This window comes from Scyliorhinus torazame, chromosome 22 (assembly GCF_047496885.1).
Source record: "Scyliorhinus torazame isolate Kashiwa2021f chromosome 22, sScyTor2.1, whole genome shotgun sequence".
NCBI classification, from domain to species: Eukaryota; Metazoa; Chordata; class Chondrichthyes; order Carcharhiniformes; family Scyliorhinidae; genus Scyliorhinus; species Scyliorhinus torazame.
In genome coordinates this window covers 44,286,463-44,300,877 of record NC_092728.1, presented here as the reverse complement: position 1 = coordinate 44,300,877, position 14,415 = coordinate 44,286,463, and the positions used below count along the sequence as shown (strand labels likewise).

The 14,415-nt window shown below is 50.0% G+C and overlaps 1 protein-coding gene across 4 annotated transcripts in view; it reads left to right on the top strand.

Moving 5' to 3' along the window:
• The window catches only part of LOC140399050 (uncharacterized), a 765,316-nt gene that overhangs the window by 52,853 nt on the left and 698,048 nt on the right, over positions 1 to 14,415 (top strand). For all 4 annotated transcript variants that reach the window (XM_072488134.1, XM_072488132.1, XM_072488133.1 and 1 more), the window contains exon 4: positions 6,649 to 6,858. In XM_072488134.1, coding sequence (XP_072344235.1) covers positions 6,649 to 6,858 — 210 coding nt within the window. The remainder of the gene's footprint in view (positions 1 to 6,648; positions 6,859 to 14,415) is intronic.

Genomic DNA, 14,415 nt, shown 5'->3' with positions numbered 1-14,415 from the left:
TCCTCGGCCTGGTGGACGGCCGGCATTTGAGCCTTACCAGCTGATCCCTGCTGTTCTGGGACAGTCTCCTGTCGTGCAGGGTTTCCCTCATCTGGCCCTGGCACTCTCACCATCGGGATCTGCGGCAGCAGCAGCAGCAGCCAGGATGACTGGCTGAGTTTCGAATTCCATTTCTGTGCGGGGGAAGGGCGAGAGAGGCCTGGATTACCCGCCCCGCCGTGCCACATTTCTGCCTCGAACCACCGGCGGGATTCTCCGTTACACTGGCCGGTCAATGGGGTTTCCCATTGTGGGGCAACCCAATGCCGTTGGGAAACCCCCAGGCGCCGGCAAATTGGAGAATCCCGCCGGCAGAGATTCCCGCCCAGAGACTGTCACCAAGGTGATGCTTGCCTTGAACATCCAAACCCCCCAAATTACATAGTCATCCTGAGTTTGATTGCCCAGCTACCTCTGGCCTCAGAACATATACTTGTGTTACGACTGGGCGAGTGCACTGTCAATTCCAACCCCACAGACCCCGGAGTCCCAACATAAGTGAATTAACCAATAATTTATGTATTTTCCTGAGATTCTTGACCCTTGACTACTGCAATGGCTCACAGCACCATATTTGTAAGCAAAGCATTAAAACACTGATTATTTATAACAAGAGAAGAGATAAATATATAATGGTAATAATAGAACAATGGTCTGCTAATCTAATGATTCTTGGAACCCCATCCCACCCTCCACCCAGACACACATAAGACAAACACATGGTGAGGGTAGGGAAAGGATTGAAAGTAACAGGGATTAAAAGGACGTGAGATAAATATTTCTGCCGAGGTGGTAGTCTTTGTAGTTAGCGACCTTCCAAGGACACACGGTGTTGAAAGCATCTGTTGGATTGTACCTTCCAATGTTTGTCTTCAATTAGAACATGCAGGCTGTAGAATTCTCTCTGGGGAGTCACTTTTGTTTGAACGACCTCCACCAGACTGGCTCTCAGTCTCACAGAGATAACATCAGAATTCTTCACCTGAGGATTTTAAATAGGTTTTCAATCAGCCTCCTCTTCCTGAAGGTGGCGCTGGACTGGATCCTCCTGCAGATTGAACTGACTACAGAGGGACATGGCATGTAGCATTGAGGAAGCAGGGGGGCTGCAGAAGGACTTGGCCAAGCTAGGAGAGTGGGCAAAGGAGTGGCAGATGGAATACAATGTGGAAAAGTGTGAGGTTATGCCCTGTCTGCATAGACTGACGCCATAGACTATTTTCAAAATGGGAAAAGGCTTCGGAAATCAGAAGCAGAAAGGGACATAGGAGTCCTAGTTCAAGATTTTCTTAAGGTTAATGTACAGATTCATTCGGCAGTTAGGAAGGCAAATGCAATATTAGCATGTCGAGAGGGCTAGAACACTTGAGCAGGGATGTACTGCGGCTGTATAAGGCTATGATAAGACCCATTTGGAGTATTGTGAGCAGTTTTGGGCTATGGAAGGATGTGCTGGCCTTGGAAAGGACCCAGAGGAGGTTCACAAGAATGATTCCTGGAATGAAGAGCTTGTCATATGCAGAGTGGTTGAGGACTCTGGGTCTGTACTCGTTGGAGTTTAGAAGGATGAGGGGGAATCTTATTGAAACTTACAGGATACTGCGAGGCTTCGACAGAGTGGTCGTGGAGAGGATGTTTCCACTTGTCGGGAAAAATAGAATCAGAGACCATACCTTCAGACTGGAGGGATGATCCTTTTTCTTCAGCCAGAGGGCGGTGGATCTGTGGAACTCTTTGCTGCAGAAGGCCATGGAGGCCAAATCTTGAAGACAGAGATAGATAGGTTTATGATTAATAAGGGGATCAGGGGTTATGGCAGAAGGCAGGAGAATGGGGATGAGAAACACATCAGCCGTGTATGAATGGAAGAGCAGACTTGATGGGCCGAGTGGCCTAATTCTGCTCCTATGTCGTATGGTCTTTAAACACAGGCCATTAGTTGAGAGAAATCTGATTCAGCTCCCCAGTCTTTTCATCAGAAGTGAACCTTCCACAGGCCAGGCTGCAAAGTGTTTTAAATGCCAGACTGAGCTGATGGAACCTGCTGCTTCCTTGTTTTTGCAGAGTTGGCTGCAGGACTGCTTGCAGACTTTTAATCAGAGGTTAAAGTTTCACAGACCTGTCTGGGTAGAGAGAGTGTTTGAAACCTGCTTCGGCTGCCCTCAATGTTGAAGCAGAACTGAGAACCAGAATGGAATCTGCCTTCTGTTCCAGAATCTTCTGAAGGGCTTTACCAGTCACAATCGAGATGAGAATATGTTCCGGAATCTCAGAAGAGCGGATCAACTGCCGGCTAAGTCCATCAAAATGATATCACAGGACCACAGCACACAGCACAGGGGGGGTGGAAGAGGGGGGAGTGGGGGTGGGGAGGGGGAGGGGGAGTGGGGGGGGGGGGGAATTCCCCTTGGGCTAGTTCAACTGGTAGATTGCAGTGGGGGGTTTCAAAATTCTTATTTTAAAAGTAGCCAGCAAGAAAGGAATTAAAAAGGATACAAGGATCAGATAAGGATTTAAAAGAGGTTCCTTACACTTGACACTGAAGCCCTATCCCCATCAGTGACTTGCTCCTGGCTCTTGATGTGGAAAGCCCCTATCCTCGCCACCTGACCCTGCCAACTGGGGAACCACTGGCGGCCACAACAAATGTTAGCAATGGGCTCTGTGGCCCTTGCTCTGGTTCTCCCAGTGGGGGCTACTGTGGGTATCCCCTCATTGACTGAGCCTTGTGCCTTCCTGCCAGAATGGTGGCTGCTTGTTCTGTGGTGGAATCATTCATACTGTGCAGGCATGCGGCTCTATGCTAAGAGACTGGTGTGCGGGCAGGTCCTACAGATGGGGGGCACTACCTTTACTGGGAATTTGGCTGCAGTGATTGGATTGGATTGGATTTGTTTATTGACACGTATACTGAGGTACAGTGAAAAGTATTTACAGTGTGATGTGGAACCTGTGTTTAACACAGAGGTTGTGTCAGGGAGCTGTTCAGGTTTCCTGGGAGGGTCAGGGGTCTATACACTCATACCAATGGGGCACAGTTAACCTGCAGGGCCTGGGGAAATCACCTCATCGTTAGGAGTGGGTTAGCTGATAGTCTCACCAGTGAGGCTGTTACTCTGAGCGGGGCTGTGTGCCAAAGAGAGTTCCAGTGGCCATTGGTGCATGTGTTCTTTGTGTGGGGTTAGCTCTGTTGGTTTGCTGCTTCCTCTGCTGTGGAGCTGTGCATCTACGGTGTACAATGAGGAGTACCAATACCTGGTGGTCCAGCGATCGAACATGGCCAGGCCCATCCCTTTGATTTGACCGCTGATACATGATGGTTTCCAGATGGGCAGGGTAAATAGTTATCTACATGATCAGGAGACCTCAGAATTTCAAGTGTACTGGCAGCAGTCAGCAGTTTAAACAGTCAGTAACCTGTAAGTAACATCTAAGGCGTGAGTAGCGAGTCTTTTATAGCAGCAATGGGAGGTTCAGCCTGATCCTGATCCTGAGGGGGACCCCGAGTCCACACCCTTTCCACCAAGTCAGTTCCCACTAGTCCCAGAGTTCTAGACATTTACCTCCAGCAATCCCGAAGACAATGAAAAGGTAGTTAACCTCCTTGCTCCCCCTCAAAGGCAATGGCACCAAGACCACATTTGTAAATACTTGCACCAAATCGCACCTGTGTGATTCTCGAGCATGGGGAGGGGGGGGGGGGGGGGGAGAGGAGCATGGAGGGGGGAGGAGGGGGAGGGGTGGGAGATTTGGGCCTTCAGCCGTTGGGACTGAGTTTAACGATTGTTTTCAAAATGGACACAGAGGGTCATGTGGCTTACTCCTTGTGGATTCGAACAGGAACTTCTTTCAAAGAAAAAGGATCCGCCCAGACAGATATATTGGATTGGATTGGATTTGTTTATTGTCGCGTGTACCAAGGTACAGTGAAAAGTATTTTTCTGCGAGCAGCTCAACAGATCATTAAGTACCTGAGAAGAAAAGGGAATGAAAGAAAATACATAATAGGGCAACACAACATATACAATGTAACTACATAAGCACTGGCATCGGATGAAGCATACAGGGTGTAGTGTTAATGAAGTCAGTCCATAAGAGGGTCATTTAGGAGTCTGGTAACAGTGGGGAAGAAGCTGTTTTTGAGTGTTCGTGCGTGTTCTCAGACTTCTGTATCTCCTGCCCGATGAAAGAAGTTGGAAGAGTGAGTAAGCCGGGTGGGAGGGATCTTTGATTATGCTGCCCGCTTTCCCCAGGCAGCGGGAGGTGTAGATGGAGTCAATGGATGGGAGGCAGGTTCGTGTGATGGACTGGGCGGTGTTCACGACTCTCTGAAGTTTCTTGCGGTCCTGGGCCGAGCAGTTGCCATACCAAGCTGTGATGCAGCCCGATAGGATTCTTTCTGTGGTACACCTTTCTGTGGTTTAGCACAGGGCTAAATAGCTGGCTTTTAAAGCAGACCATGGCAGGCCAGCAGCACGGTTCAATTCCCGTTCCAGCCTCCCCGAACAGGCGCCGGAATGTGGCGACTAGGGACTTTTCACAGTAACTTCATTTGAAGCCTACTTGTGATAATAAACGATTTTCATTTCATTTACCTGTAAAAGTTGGTAAGAGTCAATGTGGACATGCCGAATTTCCTTAGTTTCCTGAGGAAGTATAGGCGCTGTTGTGCTTTATTATGAAAAGACATTTGAAATTCAGTGAACGTTAGTGATGCTCACATCCCATAAATGAATTTAAAAAAACAATCTTTTCTGCTGGAGAAAATAGTGACTGCCCTTTCTGGGTTTGCATAAAATACCCTGGTTGCTGCAGGTTTGGGCTGAGTTTGGCGGTGTGTGTCTCACCCGGGCATTTTAGCGTGACGTGTGGGTAGCACGGTGACAGAGTTGTAAGGGTCCTTCCTGTCCGTTCTTGTTTATTCCTTTATTTCCCTTTTCTTTTCTTTTTGCCATGGATGTTTCATGGACCTGCCTATACCTTTAATTCAAACAGGAGGATCCAGAAGGCTGTGCTGTTTTAGACTGACTCTGACTGGCATCAGTAATTACAAGGTTTGATAGATTTTGTTGGTGGCCAATGAATTGGCCCAAAGGGATGGGCTCTGCCTGGTAAATGGTGGTAATTGGATCTGAGCCCACTGGAGTATTTTCAAAGTCACAAACTTCCAAATTAGTTTCACTTTTGATTATACAACTTGGATGGAGGGTTCTAATTATTTCTCTCCCAAAAGATCCAGCTGAAGTCTCTTCAGAAGGCCGCTGTGAAGGCTGACTCTCTCTCCAGAAAGTTGGGGCGCTGTTGGGGCAGAGGCCTGAAGCGTGGTTTGATGTGAGACAAAGTGTGTCAAGAGCTGAAGACCCAGTTTAAAAATGAAAGTGTAATCGCTTAGGTGCTGTTTAGCACAGGATTAAATCGCTGGCTTTGAAAGCAGACTGAGGCAGGCCAGCAGCACGGTTCAATTCCCGTAACAGCCTCCCCGAACAGGCACCGGAATGTGGCGACTAGGGGCTTTTCACAGTAACTTTATTTGAAGCCTGCTTGTGACAATAAGTGATTTTCATTTTCATTTCATTTCATCTCCTGAAGAAAGCCTGCTTCTTGTGAGTACGGTATGAATGAGCAGCTGTAAACCAGAGGTTTCGATCAACCAGCGTGTTGTAAGGAAAGCGTGCTAAGAACCATCATCTGGAGCAAAGACTCATCTTTTGACCTTCATCCTTATTATTTTTACCCTTCCCACCCCTCTGCCCCCATGTTTGAGTGCCGTGTGTGTGTGGGTAGAGCGTAGGACAGTTAAAGTGGTAGTAGGTTGGCTTGTTATCCAGCTGTATTTACTGCATATTTTATGATAGTTCCTGGTATAAATAAACAGTAATTTTGTTTCAACTTACAAACCTGGTGACTGTAATCATTGAGCGGATAAGGGCCAACAACTTTGGGTATTTTTATAAGAATTATTGGTTAATTCACTTGTGTTGTGACTCCGAAGGATGTGAGGCTGAAATTGACCGTGCAGGGTGATGTAGCACAATTAGCACTGCTACCCCACATCGCCAGGGACCCAGGTTCGATTCTGACCTTGGGTCACTGACTGTGTGAAGTTTGCACGTTCCCCAAGGGTCCACATGGATTTTCCCCAGGTGCTCCGGTTTCCTCCCGTAGTCCAAAGATGTGCAGGTTAAGTTGATTGTCTATGCTAAATTGCCCCAAGTGTCAAAAGGTTAGGTGGTTACGGGAATAGGACGGGGGAGTGGGCCTAGGTACAATGCTCTTCTGGAAGGTTGCTGTAGACTCAATGGGCCGAATGGCCCCCTTCTGCACTGTTGGAATTTTATCCTATTACACATGATCTAATGGTGTATTGAATGTTTCGACCAGGTGTGGCATTTGCCTGCATGGCTTCAACAGCACAACGTAATTTAATAAAATATAAAACTGTTTCTTCTCAGCACGCTGAGCGAAAGTATGGTTTACCTCTGTCTTAACCCTAGTAAGTCGCCTGTCAGTCCAATGCTGAAGGTGATTTGTAAAAAGTTGGTCTGATGATATTTGTGTTTCTGTGAGGTGGTGGCGGAGTGCCTGCTGCTAACTATGTGCTTGTTACAGATTGCCTGCCTGCAGGCACAAGGAGATGACGCGTTGGGAAAAGAGAATTACGAGGAGGCAGTGCACTTTTACACCCAGGGTCTAATGCTGGACGCCAAAGACTGCCAATTACTGTCGTGTCGTTCCTTGGCATTGATTCAACTGAAACAGTACGAGGCTGCGCGGGTGGATGCAGAGCTCCTGATCCAGATTCGACCAGAGGCCCCACAGGTCAGAGTTCCGGGTTATGTTTGTTTGGAAAACTCTCTCTCTCTCTCAGTTTAAAAGTTAACAGGAAAGAACCCTTTCAAAGCACATTCAGAGTCTGTGGAAACCAAAACTGTTGTTCCTGTCGTTCTGCTGGAGCATTGGATCAGTCCACCTTCTAGTGACCTAGTTTACCACTGCCACTGGGTAGAGATTATGCATTTTTCATGCAAACACCAGCCTTTGTCACCATCTAAAGGGAAATATTGTCATGGTGATGATGGAGCCACTTGGCTTAATTTTCACATGTTAGTCATGCATAAAAGTGGTGGCATTCTTTCATGATCGGTTTTGTATTAACCGCACTCCAGTCTCCTGTGTCAGCTCCTCTGCAACAACTTCAAACCATGTACCTTGTTCTCCATTTTGATATATATTTTATTTTCCAAACAACCACCGCCTTCCCCCCCCCCCCCACCCCCCTACCCCCCTACCCCACAGGGCAAATCTCTTACTTGTTCTTATGTTTTGGTTCCAGAGAGCACTTAACCTTGTTCTGCTATTCGCACCTTCTTTAGTATTATACACTACCATTAACACTCCCTATGTCTTGTGCCCATGACATCTTTGTCAAATCTCTCCTGAGCTCCCACCGATCCCTGACCTTTTATTCTGCTCCACCCCTTCTCAATAAAACCCACCACATTTCTTCCCTCTCTTCAGCTCTAAAGAAGAGTCATGTGCCCTCGAAACGTTAGCTCTGGGTGGAATTCTCTGGTCTCCGACCCATGTGTTTCTCAGCTGCGGGAGGCACGCGCCATTCGCTGGCGCCAGGATACTCTGTTCCCGCCGATGTCGATGGGAATTTCCATTGAAACTGCCCTACGCCGCCGGGATCAGAGAATCCAGCTGGCAGTGAATGGCTAGAGAATTATGGCCTCTATTTCTCCCTTCACAGATGCTGCCAGATCTGCAGAGATTTTCCCAGCACTTTGTGCTTTTATTGGGCAGCACGGTAGCATTGTGGTTAGCACAATTGCTTCACAGCTCCAGGGTCCCAGGTTCGATTCCCGGCTTGGGTCACTGTCTATGTGGAGTCTGCACGTTCTCCCCGTGTGTGCGTGGGTTTCCTCCGGGTGCTCCGGTTTCCTCCCACAGTCCAAAGATGTGCAGGTTAGGTGAATTGGCCATGCTAAATTGCCCTTAGTGTCCAAAATTGCTCTTAGTGTTGGGTGAGGATACTGGGTTATTGGGATAGGGTGGAGGTGTGGATCTTGGGTAGGGTGCTCTTTCCAAGAGCCGGTGCAGACTCGATGGGCCGAATGGCCTCCTTCTGCTCTGTAAATTCTATAATCTGTTCCAGCTCCGTAGCTTCTTTATTGACAAAGCCTAGTGCTAACCTGGCCTCACCAGTCGTGGGAACAGAAGCGACAGTGCAAACTTAAGGGTGAAAGATAATTAAAGGGAGTGTTCCAGAGAAAGGACAGGAACAGTGAAAGGTTTTAGCAAGGCCCAAAATTCATTTCAATCCCTTTAGCACGGAATAGTAACAACTAAAAGGAAAAGTAACTGCTTATGATTGGGGCTGCAGCTAGCCAGCTCAGTGCCAGCCGATGGTAAATGCTAGTAGGAGGTACCTTTACATTAGATGGCACAGCTGACTCTCTGCTAATCCACACCATGGGAAGTTATCTCCCAGTGACAGTCTCAATGTTGGGGCCTATATGGTTGGTGTCATCGCGTGGGTGGAAAGTAAGAGGCTTTTTTGACTGTTGTCCACCCTGTTGTGCTTTGTTTCATTCAATACCATGTAAGGTGTGACATGTGAGGGATAATTTTCAAGACCTGGATTTTTGTGGAGTTATAAAGATCCCGCGCATCTTCCAAAATGTCGGGAGGCACCTGGATCCGAAAGCCCTGCCCTCATTTTTGCCATCTCATTTTTGCTGCTAGGAGAAAGGGGCTGAGCGTGACTCTCTGTGGTAAACACCACTGGTAACACACTATGCATATTACGGTACTGCCATTGTATTACAGGTACCACAGTAAACCCAGTCTGCTGGCTCCTCCCAGCAGGCGATGTATAAAAGTGTACGCTCTCCTGCGCTGCTCCCATTCTGGTTCCAGCTGCAGGAGGCTCAACATCTTGTGCAATAAAGCCTCAATTGTTTCACCATTCTCGTCTCGTGGTCATTGATGGTACATCAATTTATTGCACAAGATTTTACGAGATGAACGTCTTAATCAAGCCTGATCGCCTGGAGCTGAACCCTCACGCAGCCGACGCCACAGCCACCTTCGAACACTGGCTAGCCTGCTTCGAAGGATACCTCGGAGCAGCCACTGAAGAACTCTCAGACCCGCAGAAGCTCCAGATCCTCTACTCACGGGTGAGCCCACAAGTTTTTGTTGGGAAAACTCTCTCTCTCTCTCTCTCTCTCTCTCATCCGGGACGCACCCACCTACACAGAAGCAATGGCGCTACTAAAGGGACAGTTCATCAAGTCGGTGAATCAAGTGGATGCCAGGCACGTCCTGGCCACGAGACGGCAACTCCTAGGGGAGTCTCAGGACGATTTTCTGTGGGCTCTACGGATACTCGGTAGTAACTGTAACTGCCAGGCAGTTTCGGCAGTCCAACACACCAAACTACTAATCAGAGACGCTTAAGTCATGGGCATTAAGTCTACTTACATTCTCCAGCGGCTATTGGAAGGGGATACGCTCTACCTTGCAGAGACTGTGCAGCTTGCTAACTCCCTAGAAGTGGCCTCCCGTAATCTGGAGGCCTACACCTCCGACCGCGCGGCACCCTCGTGGGCAGCGTGGGCCCCACAAGCGGCCGACTCGATTGCACCGCAAGCCTGTGCCGCGCGGCAGTCGACCAACTTCGGCGGGCCCAAATATTATTTTTGTGGCCAGAGCAAACATCCCAGGCAGCGCTGCCCGGCACGGAGTGCGACCTGCAATGGGTGTGGGAGAAGGGCCACTTCATTTCCGTTTGCCAGGCCCGGTCGGTCGCCGCTGTTTCCAGGCCCAGCATCGCTACACCCCCCACATGTGATCCAGGGGCGCCGCCATCTTCTCCACCACAAGCCACGTGCGGCCCGTGGGCGCCGCCATCTTTGATGTCGCCCACCATGTGTGCCCCGTGGAGGCTGCCATCTTGGACCACGCCTGCTCGCCTGGCCGTTTGTGGCCCGCCGATACCTCCACCACCGCTGATCAGCCCAGGTCCTCCCAACATCTTCCGCAGCTCGCTTCCATCACACTTGATCAATCTCGGCCTCGCGACCGCTACAACGACGGTAAAGATCAACGGGTACGAGACGACCTGCCTCTTTGACTCCGGGAGCACGGAGAGTTTCATCCACCCTGCTACAGTAAGGCGCTGCTCCCTCCCGGTACTCCCCGTCACCCAGAAAATCTCCCTGGCCTCCGGATCCCATTCCGTGCAAATCCGGGGTTATTGCGTCACGACCCTCACCGTTCAGGGCGTAGAGTAGAGCAACTTCAGGCTCTACGTCATCCCCCATCTCTGTGCTGCCCAGTTACTCGGCCTGGATTTTCAATGTCACCTCCAAAGCCTTACTCTGAAATTCGGCGGACCCCTGCCCCCCGTTTGTGGCCTCACGACCCTTAAGGTCGATCCACCTTCACTTTTAGCGAACCTCACCCCGGACTGCAAACCTGTCGCCACGAGGAGCAGACGGTACAGTGCCCAGGACAGGACCTTCGTCAAGTCAGAAATCCAATGGCTTCTGCGGGAGGGGATCATTGAGGCCAGTAACAGCCCCTGGAGAGCTCAAGTGGTGGTAGTCAAGACTGGGGAGAAACATAGGATAGTCATCGACTACAGTCAGACCATCAACCGGTACACACAGCTCGATGCGTACCCTCTCCCACGCATATCTGACATGCTCAATAGATTGCGCAGTATCGAGTCTTCTCCACAGTTGACTTGAAGTCCGCCTACCACCAGCTCCCCATCCGCCCGGAGGACCGCCAATACACTGCATTCAAAGCAGATGGCCACCTCTATCACTTCCATAGAGTTCCCTTCGGCGTCACCAATGGGGCCTCGGTCTTCCAGCGAGAGATGGACCGAATGGTTGACCAATACGGGCTGCGGGCCACGTTCCCGTACCTAGATAATGTCACCATCTGCGGCCACGATCAGTAGGACCACGACGCAAACCTCCAAAAATTCCTCCATACCGCCAAATTCCTTACCCTCACCTACAATAAGGAGAAATGCGTTTTCCGCACCAACCGCTCAGCCATTCTTGGGTACGTTGTGGAAAATGGAGTCCTCGGGCCTGACCCCGACCGCATGCGCCCCTCCTGGAACTCCCCCTCCCCCACTGCCCCAAGGCCCTGAAAAGATGCCTGGGGTTTTTCTCATATTATGCCCAGTGGGTCCCAATTATGCGGACAAGGCCCGCCCACTCATCAAGTCCACAGTTTTTCTCCTGACGGCTGAGGCCCGCCGGGGCTTCAACCACATCAAGGCGGACATCGCCAAAGTCACGATGCACGCGGTTGACGAGTCCCTCCCCTTCCAGGTGGAGAGCGATGCATCGGACGTGGCTCTGGCTGCCACCCTCAACCAGGCGGACAGGCCTGTGGCTTTCTTTTCCCGCACCCTTCATGCCTCCGAAATACGGCACTCCTCTGTCGAAAAGGAGGCCCAAGCCATTGGGAAGCTGTGCGACATTGTCGGCATTACCTGGCCGGCAGGAGATTCACTCTCCTTCACTGACCAACGGTCGGTTGCCTTCGTGTTTAGCAATACACAGCGTGGCAAGATCAAGAATGACAACATCTTGCGGTGGAGGATCGAGCTCTCCACCGACAACTATGAGATCTTGTATCGCCCGGGGAAGCTCAATTAGCCCCCAGATGCCCTATCCCACGGTACATGTGCCAGCACACAAGTGGACCGAATCCGGGCTCTCCATAATGACCTCTGCCACCCGGTTCTTCCATTTTATCAAGGCCCGCAAACTGCCCTACTCCATCGAGGAGGTCAGGACCATGACCAGGGACTGCCCAGTCTGCGCGGAGTGCACTTCTACCAGCCAGATAGAGCGCACCTGGTGAAGGCCTCCCGCCCCTTTGAGCGCCTCAGCATGGACTTCAAAGGGCCCCTCCCCTCCACCGACCGCAACGTGTACTTTCTCAATGTTATTGATGGGTACTCCCGTTTCCCATTCGCCATCCCATGCCCCGACATGACTTCTGCCACGGTCATCAAGTCCCTGCACAGCATCTTCACCCTGTTCGGTTTCCCCACCTACATCCACAGCGGTCGGGGATCCTCCTTCATGAGTGATGAGCTGCGTCAGTTCCTGCTCAGCAAGGGCATCGCCTCGAGCAGGACGACCAGCTATAACCTCCGGGGAAATGGGCAGGTGGAGTGGGAGAACGGGGCGGTCTCGAAGGCCGTCCTGCTGGCCCTTCGGTCTAGGAATCTCCCGGTCTTCCACTGGCAGGAGGTCCTCGCCGACACGCTCCACTTCATCTGGTCGCTCCTGTGCACCGCTACTAATGAGACCCCTCACGAAAGTTTGTTTGCCTTCCCTAGGAAGTCCACCTCCGGGGTCTCGCTCCCAACATGGCTGACAGATTCTGGACCCGTCCTCCTCCAGAATCATGTGAGGAGCCATAAATCGGATCCCTTGGTTGAGAAAGTCCACCTCCTCCATGCGAACCCACAGTACCCCGATGGGTGACAGGACACAGTCTCCCTCCTGGCACCCGCTGGGTCCCCACCCACAACCCCCGTCCTGGTACCGCTTCTCCCCCCTCCGGTTGCCTCCCTCACCCCTGCGCCGCCAACCCTCCTGCCAGCGAACCTCACCGCAGCCCCCACCCCAGCAGTATCCGTCCCCTCACTGGATCCACTCAGGCGTGACGAAGACGAGGACAACAAAAACAAACAGAGGATAACAAAGAGAGAAATAAGGAAAGAGAGGATCAAATATGAAGGTAGGCTAGCCAGTGACATTAGGAATGATAGTAAAAGTTTCTTTAAATACATTAAAAACAAACGGGAGGCAAAAGTTGACATTGGGCCACTCCAAAATGACGCTGGTAATTTTGTGATGGGAGACAAGGAAATAGCTGAGGAACTAAATAAATACTTTGCGTCAGTCTTCACAGTAGAAGACATGAGTAATATCCCAACAATTCAGGAGAGTCAGGGGGCAGAGTTGAATATGGTAGCCATCACAAAGGAGAAAGTGCTAGAGAAACTAAGAGGTCTAAAAATTGATAAATCTCCGGACCCAGATGGACTACATCCTAGAGTTCTAAAGGAGATAGCTGAAGAAATAGTGGAGGCGTTAGTTATGATCTTTCAAAAGTCACTGGAGTCAGGGAAAGTCCCAGAGGATTGGAAAATCGCTGTTGTAACCCCCCTGTTCAAGAAGGGAACAAGGAAAAAGATGGAAAATTATAGGCCAATTAGCCTAACCTCAGTTGTTGGCAAGATTCTAGAATCCATCGTTAAGGATGAGATTTCTAAATTCTTGGAAGTGCAGGGTCAGATTAGGACAAGTCAGCATGGATTTAGTAAGGGGAGGTCGTGCCTGACAAACCTGTTAGAGTTCTTTAAAGAGATAACAAATAGGTTAGACCAAGGAGAGCCAATGGATGTTATCTGTCTTGACTTCCAAAAGGCCTTTGATAAGGTGCCTCACGGGAGACTGCTGAGTAAAATAAGGGCCCATGGTATTCGAGGCAAGGTACTAACATGGATTGACGATTGGCTGTCAGGCAGAAGGCAGAGAGTTGGGATAAAAGGTTCTTTTTCGGAATGGCAACCGGTGACGAGTGGTGTCCCGCAGGGTTCAGTGTTGGGGCCACAGCTGTTCTCTTTATATATTAACGATCTAGATGACGGGACTGGGGGCATTCTGGCTAAGTTTGCCGATGATACAAAGATAGGTGGAGGGGCAGGTAGTATGGAGGAGGTGGGGAGGCTGCAGAAAGATTTAGACAGTTTCGGAGAGTGGTCCAAGAAATGGCTGATGAAATTCAACGTGGGCAAGTGCGAGGTCTTGCACTTTGGAAAAAAGAATAGAGGCGTGGACTATTTTCTAAACGGTGACAAAATTCATAATGCTGAAGTGCAAAGGGACTTGGGAGTCCTAGTCCAGGATTCTCTAAAGGTAAACTTGCAGGTTGAGTCCGTAATTAAGAAAGCAAATGCAATGTTGTCATTCATCTCAAGAGGCTTGGAATATAAAAGCAGGGATGTACTTCTGAAGCTTATTAGTTAGGCCCCATTTAGAATACTGTGAGCAATTTTGGGCCCCACACCTCAGGAAGGACATACTAGCACTGGAGCGGGTCCAGCGGAGATTCACACGGATGATCCCAGGAATGGTAGGCCTAACATACGATGAACGTCTGAGGATCCTGGGATTACATTCATTGGAGTTTAGGAGGTTGAGGGGAGATCTAATAGAAACTTACAAGATAATGAATGGCTTAGATAGGGTGGATGTAGGGAAGTTGTTTCCATTAGCAGGGGAGACTAGGACCCGGGGGCACAGCCTTAGAATAAAAGGGAGT